This window comes from Corvus moneduloides, chromosome 2 (genome assembly GCF_009650955.1).
Source record: "Corvus moneduloides isolate bCorMon1 chromosome 2, bCorMon1.pri, whole genome shotgun sequence".
NCBI lineage: Eukaryota > Metazoa > Chordata > Aves > Passeriformes > Corvidae > Corvus > Corvus moneduloides.
The window spans coordinates 67654876-67669103 of record NC_045477.1 but is presented as its reverse complement, the minus strand read 5'-3'; the positions used below and the strand labels follow the sequence as shown (position 1 = coordinate 67669103).

The 14228-nt window shown below is 36.5% G+C and overlaps 1 protein-coding gene across 7 annotated transcripts in view; it reads right to left on the bottom strand.

The window, feature by feature from the left end:
- The window catches only part of PIBF1 (progesterone immunomodulatory binding factor 1), a 107835-nt gene that overhangs the window by 79618 nt on the left and 13989 nt on the right, over positions 1-14228 (bottom strand). For all 7 annotated transcript variants that reach the window (XM_032099941.1, XM_032099939.1, XM_032099943.1 and 4 more), the window contains exons 6-9: positions 9445-9578; positions 7296-7404; positions 3834-4015; positions 1976-2101 (exon numbers count right to left, since the gene is read on the bottom strand). In XM_032099941.1, coding sequence (XP_031955832.1) covers positions 1976-2101; positions 3834-4015; positions 7296-7404; positions 9445-9578 — 551 coding nt within the window. The remainder of the gene's footprint in view (positions 1-1975; positions 2102-3833; positions 4016-7295; positions 7405-9444; positions 9579-14228) is intronic.

The following is a 14228-nucleotide window of genomic DNA, read 5'->3' as shown; positions in this document are numbered from 1 at the left end:
CCTTCTGAAATGGGACAGAAATACTATCTAGAGGATCAAGAATGGGCATGGGGGGGAAAAAAGGTGGGATGAGGACAGGTGAGGCAGCAGCTCATGGGTGTGTTTATGAAGTTTTTGAACAAACATCTTGGCAACTGCCATTTACTGCACTTTGTCACATCCCTAAACTGTTCCAGAGTGCACAAACTGGATTCTAGTCAGATTCAACCAAGTCAGAAAAGGTGCTCAGGGAAAGCATCTCACGTGCTCAAGACTACTAAATTGTGTTTGATATGGGAACAGACTACAGCTAATCCAATGTCAAACCTCTTGCAGACATTCACATGCCCTGTGAATTCACTCAGGCTTGCTATTGCAAACATAGCCCATGCTTACAACAACCATACAAGTGAAACTGATGCCAAAAAATTTAGGCATTAAAACATCACCTTTTTATTAGTGGCCCCCTCCCATTTTAGTTTCTTGAACTGATTCATCCAAGTATAAAGTAAGTGCCAATAAATTCAAAGGAACTATCAGGCTTGGCAAAGTGGCAAAGAGTTTGAGCAACTGAGTATTAGATTAGTTTAGCTGTAATACCATTCCATGCTTTGAGCAGGAGGATGAAACCAGCACCTTAACTTTATTTTCAGCCACAAACAGCATCTCATCACATTACACAAATTCAGTGCAAATTGTTTAGCTCACAATTTGAGGTTTCATTTATCTTACCATTGAGGCAGACTGCCTTATGGTGGAATTTTTCAGTATATTATAGAAAGAACATATGCTAGAAAGCCTTTTTTTTTTTTTTTTTTGCAAAACATGTAGGCAAATCTAAGGGATTTGCATTTCAGAAGTAATTATTTCAAAATGAGGAACAAAACTTCTGTAAAGCAGTTCCAGATACAAGTGAAATATCTTTCAGTAGCTTTCTCAATGATATACAGACCCATGTCAAATTTCCACAAGGAGTGCATGTTTAAATTCATACTTTGTAATTCAAAAGAGATTTGCATACAGGAAGTGGTGTGGATGTATATGCGTGTGCATGTATTTTACTCATACTTGCAAAACTACACAATGATGTAATTGTTTTTTAATTAGAACCTTTCCACTGACTGAAAGACAGCAGAAGTTGTGTTCTTTTTCCACTCTTCCCAGCAGTAACAAAACTACCTATTAGAGGAACAGATGCTGATGCCACAAGTATTTTATTACTGTCATTTCCTTCTCCATACGACACGTTCAGGACATCTACAGTGAAGTTAAATTATTAAACACTCCTCCCATTTTAAAGGAATAAAATGGGCAAAAAATAAGCTAAGAAAGAAATTTGGTGCCAAAGGTCCAAATCTCTCCAATCCCTAAAGGCTTATGTATGTGCATGTAATTCCATGGTATTCATCTGGATGGCACACATACAAACTCAGTATGCAGGTCTTTGCAGGACTAGAATCTTCCTCAAAAGAGAATTTTAAAGTAATTTACAGGAAGTAAATGCTTTTTTTCAATCACAATGCTCTAAAAAAATCTCAACTAGATTTATTTCATAAAGGATGAAGTCTTCGCTCTTCTAGGTTTTTTCTGCCTTGTTTTTTTTGCATCAACAGCTTCTCTTCTGGATTCCTGGCACAGCTTCAAGATTGCCCCTATAGCATGACAGGTAAAGTCATCCTGTATTAATTAACTAACACTATACATCTCAACAAACTTCAAACCACCAATGCTTATGTAGAACATGAATTTTAATAATCCTTTTCAACTGATCATGTTGGATGTCCATCATTTAGTAATAAATTTAACAACATATACTTACTGTACAAGTATAATTTCATTTTAGTTTTTACAAGATTCCCAACAGTTTTACAACTGAACTTAAATTCTTACATTTTGAACACCTTTCAAAGAGTCAGTCAGCTAGGATTATACCTAAGCACAAAACAGTGCTTGGTCATTTCTCCCCCGATTAGGTTATTGCCTACACCTTACCTACCTGTTTTCACGTTCATACATCTCTTTTGAAGTGCTTCTTAGTTGCTCAATTTCTTGATTTGTTTTCAATCTTATTTGTTCCAACTCTTCATTGAGTCTCTTTTCATATTCTGCTTTATAGTGGTCTCTGTAAATAAATATATTGCACAGGTCAAAATATCAAAACTTCAGGTACAGCTTTACAAGAGCAGAGTTCTTCTTGATTTTACATTTTATTTCAATCTTCAGTCATTTACCTCTCAACAACTTAAAATACTTATCAGCCTATGTTGATACATAAATTAAATGAAAATCAACCAGGAATAAATAATATTTAACTGTGAATAAACAGAAGTTTTCTGCACACAGATTTAAACTTTTTAAAGTAATGTAATATTGATTAATCACATAACTTTAACATTCTTCCAGAAATTCTTTGTCAGCCTCTACTCAAGTGCTTATATTAAGTAATCACTTAATTCCTCACTTTCTTCTTCATCACTGGGTAAGGATTAATTAACTTACTGACTTGCAATGCTGCCATGCCACTAGAAGACTTCTTTGTGTACTACCTGCACCTCATGAGGGAAAAAACATCACAAGAAACACTGCAGATTAAATGCAGTGGAGATTTGTAAAGTCAAAAAACCTCAAGATTTGGGAATTTATCCCATCAATGTGACATACAAACTATTTAAAACACAAAGTTTTTAAGCAACAGATATCAGAACATATCAGGACAAAAGAATTTCATTTCAGAGAAATACTGACATCTTTTTGTAACTTTGGAAGTTACAGATTGCAGGGAATCTCATAAAGAACCTCTCCTACAAAAATAGGGTTATGTTGTAAGCACTTAATAGTTAAGGAGTGTCAAGACTTTATAGCATCTAGTTAATGTTCAAGAAAAATCAATCAGCAGTAAAGCCACTGGTAAAAATCACAGGTTTGGAAACAAAAGCATATTATGAAGATATGTGCATTTACAGCTGTAAAAGGTTTTAGACTTCATTTGATTTCCAATCATGTGATAGCCCATAATTTTTAGAAATCAGTATGTGAGCTGGTCAAAAACTCCCTCACATTAACTAAAAGCTGCGAAATATTAAAATGGAGAGTGCATGCTGACCAGGTTTTCCTGTTTTCTTTTTATTCAGACACTGAATTTCAGTTGACCCTTCAAGGCAAAAGTAAACTTATTTCTTCTTCCTCAACTGTGCCACACTATAGCAAACACTGTATGAAGACCTTTTACACAATAAAGAGGTTTATCATAAAAGAAACAAGAACAACATGATTTCTTAAAACAGCATTTCAGAGTAAGACTTTTATTTAAAATACAGAAGTTCTGGGTGAACATAGTTCTGAGATATAAACATGCAAAACAACTTTAAAAAACTGAGCGACTGCACTGAAAGGAAAAATAGTGTTTAAAATTCTTCTGATATGGGCTGGAGCTCCATAACTGATCATTTCAAGAATGCCCTTCTATTTTCACTTAGATGACAATTTTTGGTTTAGTTGTCTATCAGGAGAGTTGTATTAGCACACTTCCTCTTAGTTATACAGAACACACGATTTATGGATATACACTGAAAAAAAAAAGTTCATTTTATAATTAACTGAGTAAACCTAAGACAACAATTGCCATGAACTCCCAATGCTGAAAGTTTACTTCCACTACTATGGTCTTATATCAAAGGTTTAAAAAAATGTCTGTGATCCACATTATGACCCAAGAAAAGTGTTGTGCTTCTAGTTACATAAATACAGATTAGCTTTCTGAAAAATAAAATTAATTAAATGGGATTTGTGCAAGAAACAAGGGAAAACAGTTAAATAACCTGCCTAGTGATAGAAGTGAACACACAATAACTTGCCTGGACGCAACATATTTTTCATACATTTCTTCCCTAGCTTTTTTGGCATCCTCCAGCTGAATCTGGAGTCTTTCAAGACGATCTTCTTCATGTGCACAGCGAACACTGAGCTCCATGTTCTGGCGATTAAGATAATCTTTATCTTTTTGCAACAAGTTGAGGGATTGTTGTATGGTTGCCAGCTATAAAAGGTATTAAAAAGAACACTTTAATACGAATTTCAAGATAAATATTTAACCTATGTACACATATCTGCAATTTAATTTCAGCTCTCTTCCATGAAATCACCTGAACCAAAAGACTTTATTTACACTTTAGTTTAAGTAAGTTGATGAAGCTTTAAGATGAAAAAAGACTTAATTAACATTTTAATTTTATGAGTTTTCATTATTTATTTCCAGTAGTTGGCACCTGAAAAAAAGGTCCTTTCATCTACATCAGTATCGAAATGGTACTGAAGTACTGAATAGCAACAGTACTGAGCAGTGCTATGTCAGAAATACTGATGGAGAGTCTTGGTGCCAACCTGTCACAATGACTATGACTGTCTCAGAAACAGAAGTGAAACGTTTAAGGGCACCAGGGTGATTAGTGCTCCATAAACAAATGGTAAAACTGTTAGTTCTGGGGCTGATGTATGGCATGATTGTTGTGGACAAGGCAATGCTCCAGGCATGCCCCAAGGGCAAAGAGCTGGTGTTGCTACAGAAGGCTGAACTGATGCCAAAGCAGAAACAAGAATAAGTTGAGAACAGCCGCCTTTGCCACCAGATCAATCATGTTTACTACACCAAGAAGTAAAGTGAGACGGAGTAGTCACCATCCATTCAAGGTGAACACAGAGAACAGCCGAAGAGCATAGGGCCACTGTTGCAAGGTGGCCCAACTCCATAACCATGATAACAAAACACAGTTTCGTCCCACTAAAGAATTTTGCCATTTAAGCTCCTGAGGATGTCACACACTAAATTCAAAGAATGATAATAACTTATCAGAAACATGTCTCCTAAATCTATGAAGACATCATGTACATGGTTTAGATAGAATTCACCTTTTCTAAGTCATAGACGGACTAAAGGTTACTTAAGGAAGACACTGGAGAGAAAGACATAGAGCAAGTAGCTAAACAGATGAAAATTCACACAGAAACAGTGCTCTTAGAGCCATGCTCCTCCCCATCAGCCCTCTTGCTGAGCACCATACTCACTGTGAGGTAAAAATGCCTGTTCTATACTTTATTTAAGAAAAAAAAGTAAACATGCTTTCTCTCCAAATAACATGTTATATGTATATCCATTGTGAACAGACACCATGGACTACTACATGAAGAAAGCAAGCAGTTACTGCTCCTATAAATACTCCTCCTCTGGAACAAGTACTGTGTAAAAAATTCCAGTTGGATGTTCTTCCAATCCAGGACTTGATACTGCATCAGTATACACAAAAACCAGCACACATCTTCCAGGATATTTAAGTAATCACAAAGTTTGAAGTGGTATTTTAGTTTAAACTAGAGCTACTTTTATTCACTGATTAATTTAGTATAAAGTAAATGAGAAAAAGCCATTGTCGCTGCTATTCTGCAGTACTTGACATGTACATACAAACTTGATGTACAGGACAATACTTTTTTGGGCACTGTTGCATGCTGAGAACAAACTTGACTTTTGATGTCCTCTTATGGTGCTAGACTGAGGAATAAAGAGACTAACAAAGCCTTCAGACTGATACCAAAGAGGTATTTTCTAACAGAAACTCAGTTTTTTCCCTAATATTTCTGAAAATCTCTCTGTAAAACTAGGCAGAGCAATGCTATCTTTAAAGTGGCAGTTATAGCCACTATTTTATCTGTAACATTGTCATTTATACAGAGACACTAACGAGCACCATGTCTCCTGGATACTCTCAGAAGTAGTCTGTCTCATTTACTCAGCTGCTAAAGTGTTAACACACAGAAGATCTTCCATATTATTCTTGCAGGGCTCTGCTTCCCTGGCTGAACCCCTGCCTGCTCATGGGAAGTGGAGAATGAATTCCTTGTCTTGCTTTGCTTGTGTGTGGAGATTTTGCTTTGCCTATTAAATTGTCTTTATCTCAACCCATGAGTTTTCTTGACTTTTACTCTTCTGAGTCTCTCCCCCATTCCACTGGGATGGGCGAACGGCTGTGTGGGGCTTACTTGCCAGCTGGGGTTAAACCATATCAAGCATACTCACAGCATTCATCTTCCACCAGTAAATTTTCCCCTGGGCCCTCTCAGGTTCCTGAGCTTATTGGCAGAGTTCAGTCTGTCTTTGCTTCAGCCTTCTAAGTCACATACCTAGGAAAATGGCATGTATGTAATGGCTAGGGAAAAATGGGAAGCACTTGGCCAGTGTTGAGGGAGATAGCAGATGTTGCTGTGAGGCTGACTAGCCGTTTGAAGTATCATAGCAAGTGATCAAGGCTTCTGATTACCAGAATCCTCCTTTAAGGAGAAGCACTCAGTTGGGTTGGTAAATCTAATCTCAGTCCCTGCAAGGATTATGAAGCAAATCCCGCTGGAAGCTATATCCGTACATATGGAGGAAAAGGTGTCTGGAAAAACTTGTAGAAATTTACGAAGGCCAAACCTAGCAAACCCGACAAAAATGTTAGCTCTATGGATGGGGAGGACCACTGTCCATGTCATTTACTTGACCTTTTGCATGGCTTTCAGCCACCTCCCATAACAGCTCTATGGAAAAACTGGCAAAACACAGATCAGATAGACAAACATCAGTTGAACAAACTGAACATGGGACAGAAATGTGTGCTGACAGCAAAGAACGCCAAGTGGCTACAAGGCTATATTAGGAACAACGTGGACAATGGGTTAAAGAAAATTATTATCCTGTGTTCCACACTTGTGAGACTATATTTGGAGTGCTATGTCCCATGACATGCGTGTCCTAAAGACATGCATTAACAAACTGGAGCAGGACCAGAAGATCTCTACCAAGATGGTCATGAACTGCAGCATATGATGTACACGGGGTTAAGAGAAATATTTGGAACTTTCTACAGCCTTCAGAAGAGAAGGCTGGGGGAAAATATTATTTTTATCTTCACCTATCCAAGTGGAACACATAAAAAGAGCCAGATTCTTGGCAGTACATAATGACAGGACAAGATGAACAGAGAAAAGCTGCAGCAAGTGATTAGTTTTTACAAATGCATTTTCACAAAAGGGCAGAAAAACACTGGAACAGATTGTCCAAAAGGCTGTGGAATCTCCATCCTTGGAGACATTAAAAACTCGACAAAGGTCTAAGCAACTTGACCTAATCTTGCTCTGCATTGCATGGGCGGGTTGGAGCAGGTGGTCTCTTAAGACCATGGTAATTAAATTATTCCATGATCCTGACAAACTTGACTAGACAAAGAATCAAATTCCTGAGGTGAAGAAATACACAATTACTAAAGTAAGAACTTTATGTTTACCTCTTTTGCTAAGTCATTTCTTTCTTTAGTTTGTGTTTTGTGTGACACCTCTAGTATTTCATGTTTTCTTCTGAGTTCTGCCAATTCATGCTCAAATACATCACGTTCACTGTGAAAGCAAAGTGAAACTATTAGATGCATAGTGTAATGAACAAGATTCCTGTGCCTTTTTAATTTGTCAGCCTTTTTCTAGTTCACGACACTGACTTCTTCCAACCAGTCACTCGCAGAACAATTGGTGATAATCTTACCTTTTACAGTTATTAACACCTGCAAGAGTATCTTATTATATGAAACAATATAAGGTAATTTAAATACTCAGAAACAAAGAAAATTCTACAATACTCAAACTCCCATCCTAAATTATTTAGTTCTCCTCCTACCATTCCTCTTTAGTGTAACTTTTGGCTATACATTTCTCCTCTTAGCAATCAACTTTAAGCACCCTTATCCATCGTTTAGCTTTAATAAGCTTCTGGTGCTGTTTTCCATGACATTCTCTTTAATCTTTTGCAGACACGGAAGTCCAATGAAAAAGTGAAGCAACTTCATTCCCATTTTCCTAACAGAGCAGAAAACAATGTATACGTGTTCTCAGTAGGTACTCTCTCCTGTATACTGCCCCTTGAAACCAGAGTGGATTGTCACATTTAAAATATACATGACACACATGACACATCTTCAAAAATTGTGCTGCTGTCCTGAGCAAGAGTGCTTTCCAGATGCACAAAGAAGCATTGCTACGTCTCCACTCTCACCCTGTCAGAACAGTGAAATGAATGAGCCAGTATGAGCTTGCAGTTTAGAAAAAAATCTAACCAATATTATATTAAGCATAGCATAGCTTTAAAACTGAGATAACTTGTAGTACAGCAGAACTAGAAGATTTGACACAGTATTTTTTAAAGGCAGAAACAAGTCTGGAAGTGATTTACTCCTGCAGTGCTCCCAAATATCCTCATGCAGTTATGCCAACATAGCTCTCTCCTCCCCTTCGTCTGTGCCTACCCAGCTGAATACAACCTACTCTCTCAAATACAGTTTTGGCACGTTCATTCATGCTTTTCTCAACTCATGACTATTTTAAACACACACTGTTGAACACTGGGGCCATTCACATGAAAGTTATTACAATCCACTTATTAAGATGCAGTTGCACATAGGAAGCAAACCATAGCATCAATCCACCCTATTTGCAACAAGATGCCAGACAGATTCCAAGGTTGGTTTAGTACATATAGCTGTGAACCAAAAATGCTGTGAATCCAGAAGACAGATTCTCCTTCAAATGACTTAGTGGGCAAAGTCATTCATGTCAGTAACTATGCCTGAGTTCATTCCATGTGAACAACTAAGGAGCTGACAGCGTCTTTTCATAATCCCCATTTTTGAATCTGTTTCACAACAAATGTGCCAAAGACCAGATTTCTTGCACTTGCAAGCACAATGAAAAAGCCATTTGGAAGCTGGACTGTGAAGTATACATCTATGAGTATATTTAGAAGAAGTCTATTTTCACTATTTTGCAATTGCTTTTTGCAAGATGGATATTCAAAACATTGGCTATAACGGTACAGCAATCCATATTTTAAAGAAGCTAGACACTGGAACTTCCTGCAGTTAAACCAATTCACTAAGGTAATCCTAAGATTATCTGACAGAGTTCTCATAACAGTCCTTTCAAATTTATGGTTTCAAGGATATCTCAAGTTGTAAATATTGATTCCCAAGGTCCTGCCTTCCTAATTCATGCTGCAGGCAGCATAGAATAGAGCACAGGGCCTTCTGTTAGATCATTGCTTTTAAACTATGAATAAAAAAAGAGTACTTGTTCCAAGATGCTTGCCATCAACAGCTCCCACTTCCTTAGCTGCAATGAGACTGCCAGGCCCTTTTGAAAACACAGTAAATCTGAAAATATAAACTTTTAGGAAGATAATTTGATGCACAGGTTTTCAGGATGTTGTTCATTTTATGTCTGCAATATACTACAGCAGGTAATTGAACTATTAGCGTACGAGGTAAGGCAAAATATCTGTGGTGCACATAAATCAAAAATAAAACTAAGAACTCACATCAATCAAGGTTGATCTTTATTAACATTTGTATGTTAGTTGAACATTATAGAATGAATTATAGAGATACTTACCATTTTACTTTATCATAGTTCTCCTGTCTGTAATCACCTTGCTGAATCAACTGCTTGGTATCAGCCAGTTCCAGTGTTAAACGCTGGCATCTGACCTCAAGATCTGACCGACTCCGCCTCTCATCTTCATAGCTCTAGGAAGTGAGACATTTTGAAATGATCACAGCTACACTGACATTTACTTAAAGTAATTACCGACTATGTTTTGTGAAAGCCTCTTATGAATATTCAGTGGTAATGTTTTAATTTGTCTCAGTATTTGGAAATTTAGCAAATCACAAAGTAACCAGCTGTATTGATACTCAACTATCTTATTACAAATACTTCATTAATGTACCTATTTTTCCCAGTGCATTTGTCCATTAGCACAACTTCCAAGACCAGTACCCCGCACATATACAGCCGGCGGTTTGCAAACCTATACTAGGAGCACAGTAGTCACACCACCTTTACAATAGTTTCAAACGAGTAAAGATACTTGCGAAAATACTTGCTAGTTGATTTGAAAAAAAAGAAAGAGGATGGTTTGTTCAGAAGTTTAGCAACATCTGTCATTATATGAAAGATTTCAGCCAGTTACTTCCCAATTGTAGCTATTGTATCTGGTACCTTATGTTTCCTGAAAAATGGAAAGCATTGGTGGATGACAAAATAAATTAAATTAAAAAGTTTACTTAATGGTCCATCAGCATTAATTTCCACTTTACCTTCTTTTTCCTCCTCATATACTTTTACAGATTATTCTGGAAGCTAAAACAACAGAAGCAAAGCAAGAGAACACCCAGAGAGTATTCATCTTTTAGAACACTAGGTATCCATTTTGAAGATTGACAGATATCCTAATCACACTCATTCCCTCCAACTCTCCACAGGAATAGCAGACTTTTATACCTTAATCCCCAATCTAGACTCCATTTTTCAGTTTTCTACTAGGTAGGTACTTATTTCACAAACTCATCTTATTTACTTGTCCTAAATACTGTACTACTTAGTAATTTATTCACAAGAATGACCAAATAATAATGCTCTTTCACTTATACACGGTAAAGCTCATGGACTACAAAAAGAGTTGCTTGTTAAAAATTTGAGAATACCCTCGGGCATCTACATCTTTTCCATATCCTATTTCCCAGAATACTGCTGAGTTCAGTTGTTTATTGCTGTGATTGATAGCAAGCTCAATAATGGATGCTTGATAAACAATAATTCTATCTGGTTATTATGAATAGACATTGCAACATTATAACTGAAGGTGAACATAGCCTTAAAATGTCATTACTAAACCAAGAATTTAGCCACTGCAAGTTTAGTTTATTTTGCAGCAAAAGACACTATATGAGTGCATAATTTTTCAAAACTGCCGAAAGCTATGCTTTATACAGTTATAGGAGGATAACTGCCTAGCTGGTTTTTCATAGACAAGACAAGTTTAGGGCAACATCATATGCAGAGTGTATGACACAAGGACACTGATAAACTTCACAGACATCATCAACTGAAAGACTGACAGAATACCTTCTTGAAAAAACACATCTAAATACTTGTAAGACACTAGAGAAAACTCCCTAATCTACTAAACATGCTGTAACTACTCTGTTGATAAAAAAGAATTTTTTGTTTTATATTTCACAGACCTACTTATCTTCACTTTTACTAAAATCACTTCAGGTCACAAATCACAAAAAAAATTGCAACACCCATAAAGTTTTCATGAGGATTCTGGATGGTCTACTATTACAAACACATAATCTAAAGACATGACTGTTATTCATCCTAACACATACTGGTATATATAGTTTATGTTTACCTTAGTTAATGGATACACATTAAGCAAACTAAGACTATAAAACACTCTCTTCTTTAATCAGTTCCTATGTCATTATTTATAAAGATGGCATTATTATAATGGTAAAGTCTGTGTCAGATATTTTTAAAAGGTGTTGTCCACAAGTTAGTTAAAAGTTTCAAATATGTAACATAATGGCGCAAGTACCCTGTTATGCAGTGTAAACATGACTCATCTTGCAATAGGAAATGTTGGTAAGGGCACTTAAAAGTTAAGTGCAAATTGAAAGATTAAGCTTAGAATACAATTCTTCTGTGGATATCCCATGCCATTCTGCTGCTAATACCATGCTGGAATTCACATACCCTTCACTGAGTGAGCTACTGAAGCTCCAACAGTATTATCCATCGAGCAGCTAGAACACAATTACCAAAAGTATAAAATTAAACTGGTTAACCTCTGGACAAAGTTGTCATAGACAGCTTTAAAGCAACAATTAACAGAACAGCTGAATATCTGCAAAATCAGTTCCTTCTAATACCTGAGACCTAAACTTACTTTTGAATTGTATTTAATAAATCAGTTATTAATGTCATATTAATGTCACATAACAATATAGTAATTCCAGGGAAAGTAAGTTAGTGTCACTTTTCCAAAGCAGAATTTAAGACCTACCTTAATTATAGGGGTTTATTATGTTTGTTTTTTTAGGATTTAAGGTAATTACTGAAGAAACACTAATTATACTGCACAGGTCACTGTTTTTCATCTACCTAATCTTAAGGTGTTCAAGTAGTATTTTAATCAGATGAAGAAAAACGACAAAGCAAGCTGATACCCAGTCTAGGCTGTAAATAGGCTAACACACAACCCCCACTATGCGGTATGTGTATTTCCAGGTAGCACATACACAAGCTTCTGGACTTCCATAGCAATACATCTTAAAGACATACAATCAAGCTGACTGTGCTTAGGCAGAAGAAGCCTTGCTTTGCATGTGATGAAGTTAATTCAGTTTCTAACAATGTCCATATACCCTGAACTGATTTTAAGATCTCTGCAATGGAACAGCTTTATATTTCCATTTATCTTCAAAATATAGCTAGAACATCCTGATGAACAGCTTTGTCCTGCTGCAGCAAAAAAGGGGCTTTTAGAAGAATCACGATAAAGAGCTCTAACAAGGACTGAAATTAGGTCCTGAAAATAATACCAGTAATAATAAATAGTAGTAACTTAAGCAAGCCCACAGACCTTAAAATAATTAAAGGACAAATGGAACTTCCTCACACTGAATGTGATTATGATAATACTCTGAACACCTCATGGCGTTTCTTCAGCCTCTTACTAATTTTTGCTTCTACAGGGAGCAGAAACTCAGACTGATGAGATGGTTAAAACAAATAAAAACCCAAACCCGTCCTGTGTGAGACAGATAGGCAACCATCGCCTGAAGAAATTCTTGACAAAGCTGCCTAAGAGACCCAGTATTAACCAGTACAGGTGGTTTCTACAGGACATTAGTCAGTCCCTAGTAAGAAGTGCTTCCATTTGGTTTACAAATACTGTCCACAGATGGATGTTTCAAGCAAGAAGATTCTCAACTTGCCTGACCTGCACCACTTAAAACCTAAACTGGTAGAGAAACTAAACATCTAATGGCAGACCTCAGTTTAGTGATATTAAACTTCACTGCTATCCTCAATCTGAAATGAGCAGCAGTTTATAGCAGTCACTGAAATAAACACCTATCTGAATTTCAAGTGCTAAATCCTGGTGATAAGACTTTTTGAACTAAGTTAGTGACACATAATACATGATAGGGATTAGGTGATCTTCCAAAAAGCCTTTCGAGATAAGAAGATAAACAGAAATGCAGGGAATAGATTCATCCACCAATCAAGCAGAAGCAGCACGACTGCTTTACACTGTCTACAGGTAAGACTGTGAAAGAAAGTGATTCTGCTTTAAAAATGCTTTTTAAAAGATCTTTGAAGAACCACTTACAAAAGCCAGCACTTTGTTCATATCCTAAGGTACCTAAAGGCCCTAGACAAATGTAAAGCTACTGTACTATTGTGATGTGAAAGCCAATTCCCTCCAGTTATTTGGATGAGATGCAGCTCCTTCGTTAAGATGACACTTTTCTTCAATTGTTTACATACTCTGCATTCAAAAATTACTGGTCAATATATCATTTATTGGAATGCAACTGCCCAAATGTCAGGAAGAAGCTATACATAACTGGATAAATAAGACATCTCTTTAGTAACTTGCTATGAAATTGGTAATCTGCTTGTAGATTGGAAATTGGTAATCTGATTGTAGATAGGTCACTATTAGCTACTAAAAATTATAAACAAAACTGTTGAGCTACTTCAAAATAGAGAAACTCTGCAAGGAAAATATGAAAGAAAAGCTTTGGAGTAAGTTCTTCTACAGCAAAAGAAAGTGGAAGAATAAAAAGTTTATTTCTCTGGATCTGAGTTTACTAGAATTTTCAGTGAAATAGTCTCAGGTAAAAAAGGATCCTTGAAATCATTACAGAGTAGTATAATTAAACCATCTTGTACTTTTGAACCACAGCTAGCAGTCAATGAGAGCCATAGCTATGTATCAAAAGAGTAGAAAGGTATTGGATAGAAAAGGGAACTTTCACAGATATGTTACCTCCTTAAGTTTTGGAAAGGTTTTACTGCTGCCTCAAGCTCATAGTTGCAGGTAGAGTATCTTCTTTGCAGCTGTTCTCCTGAACAATATTAACAATAGCGAAAAAAAACAGGCACATATTTCACCTAAGACCAAGACCTCATCTCTCTCAAGAGAGTTGTGAAGACCAAACAATTAAGGCACTGCTTGAAAGAAGTGGTGTCAGGGGGCTGGGGAAGTGTTCTAGAGTGCAGTCTTTACAGATATGCAAAATTTAGGAGAAACCTTAGGGATCCCAGTCCTTTTGGAGTAGCAACAACAGCCTCAATTTTCTAATATTCAGACACAT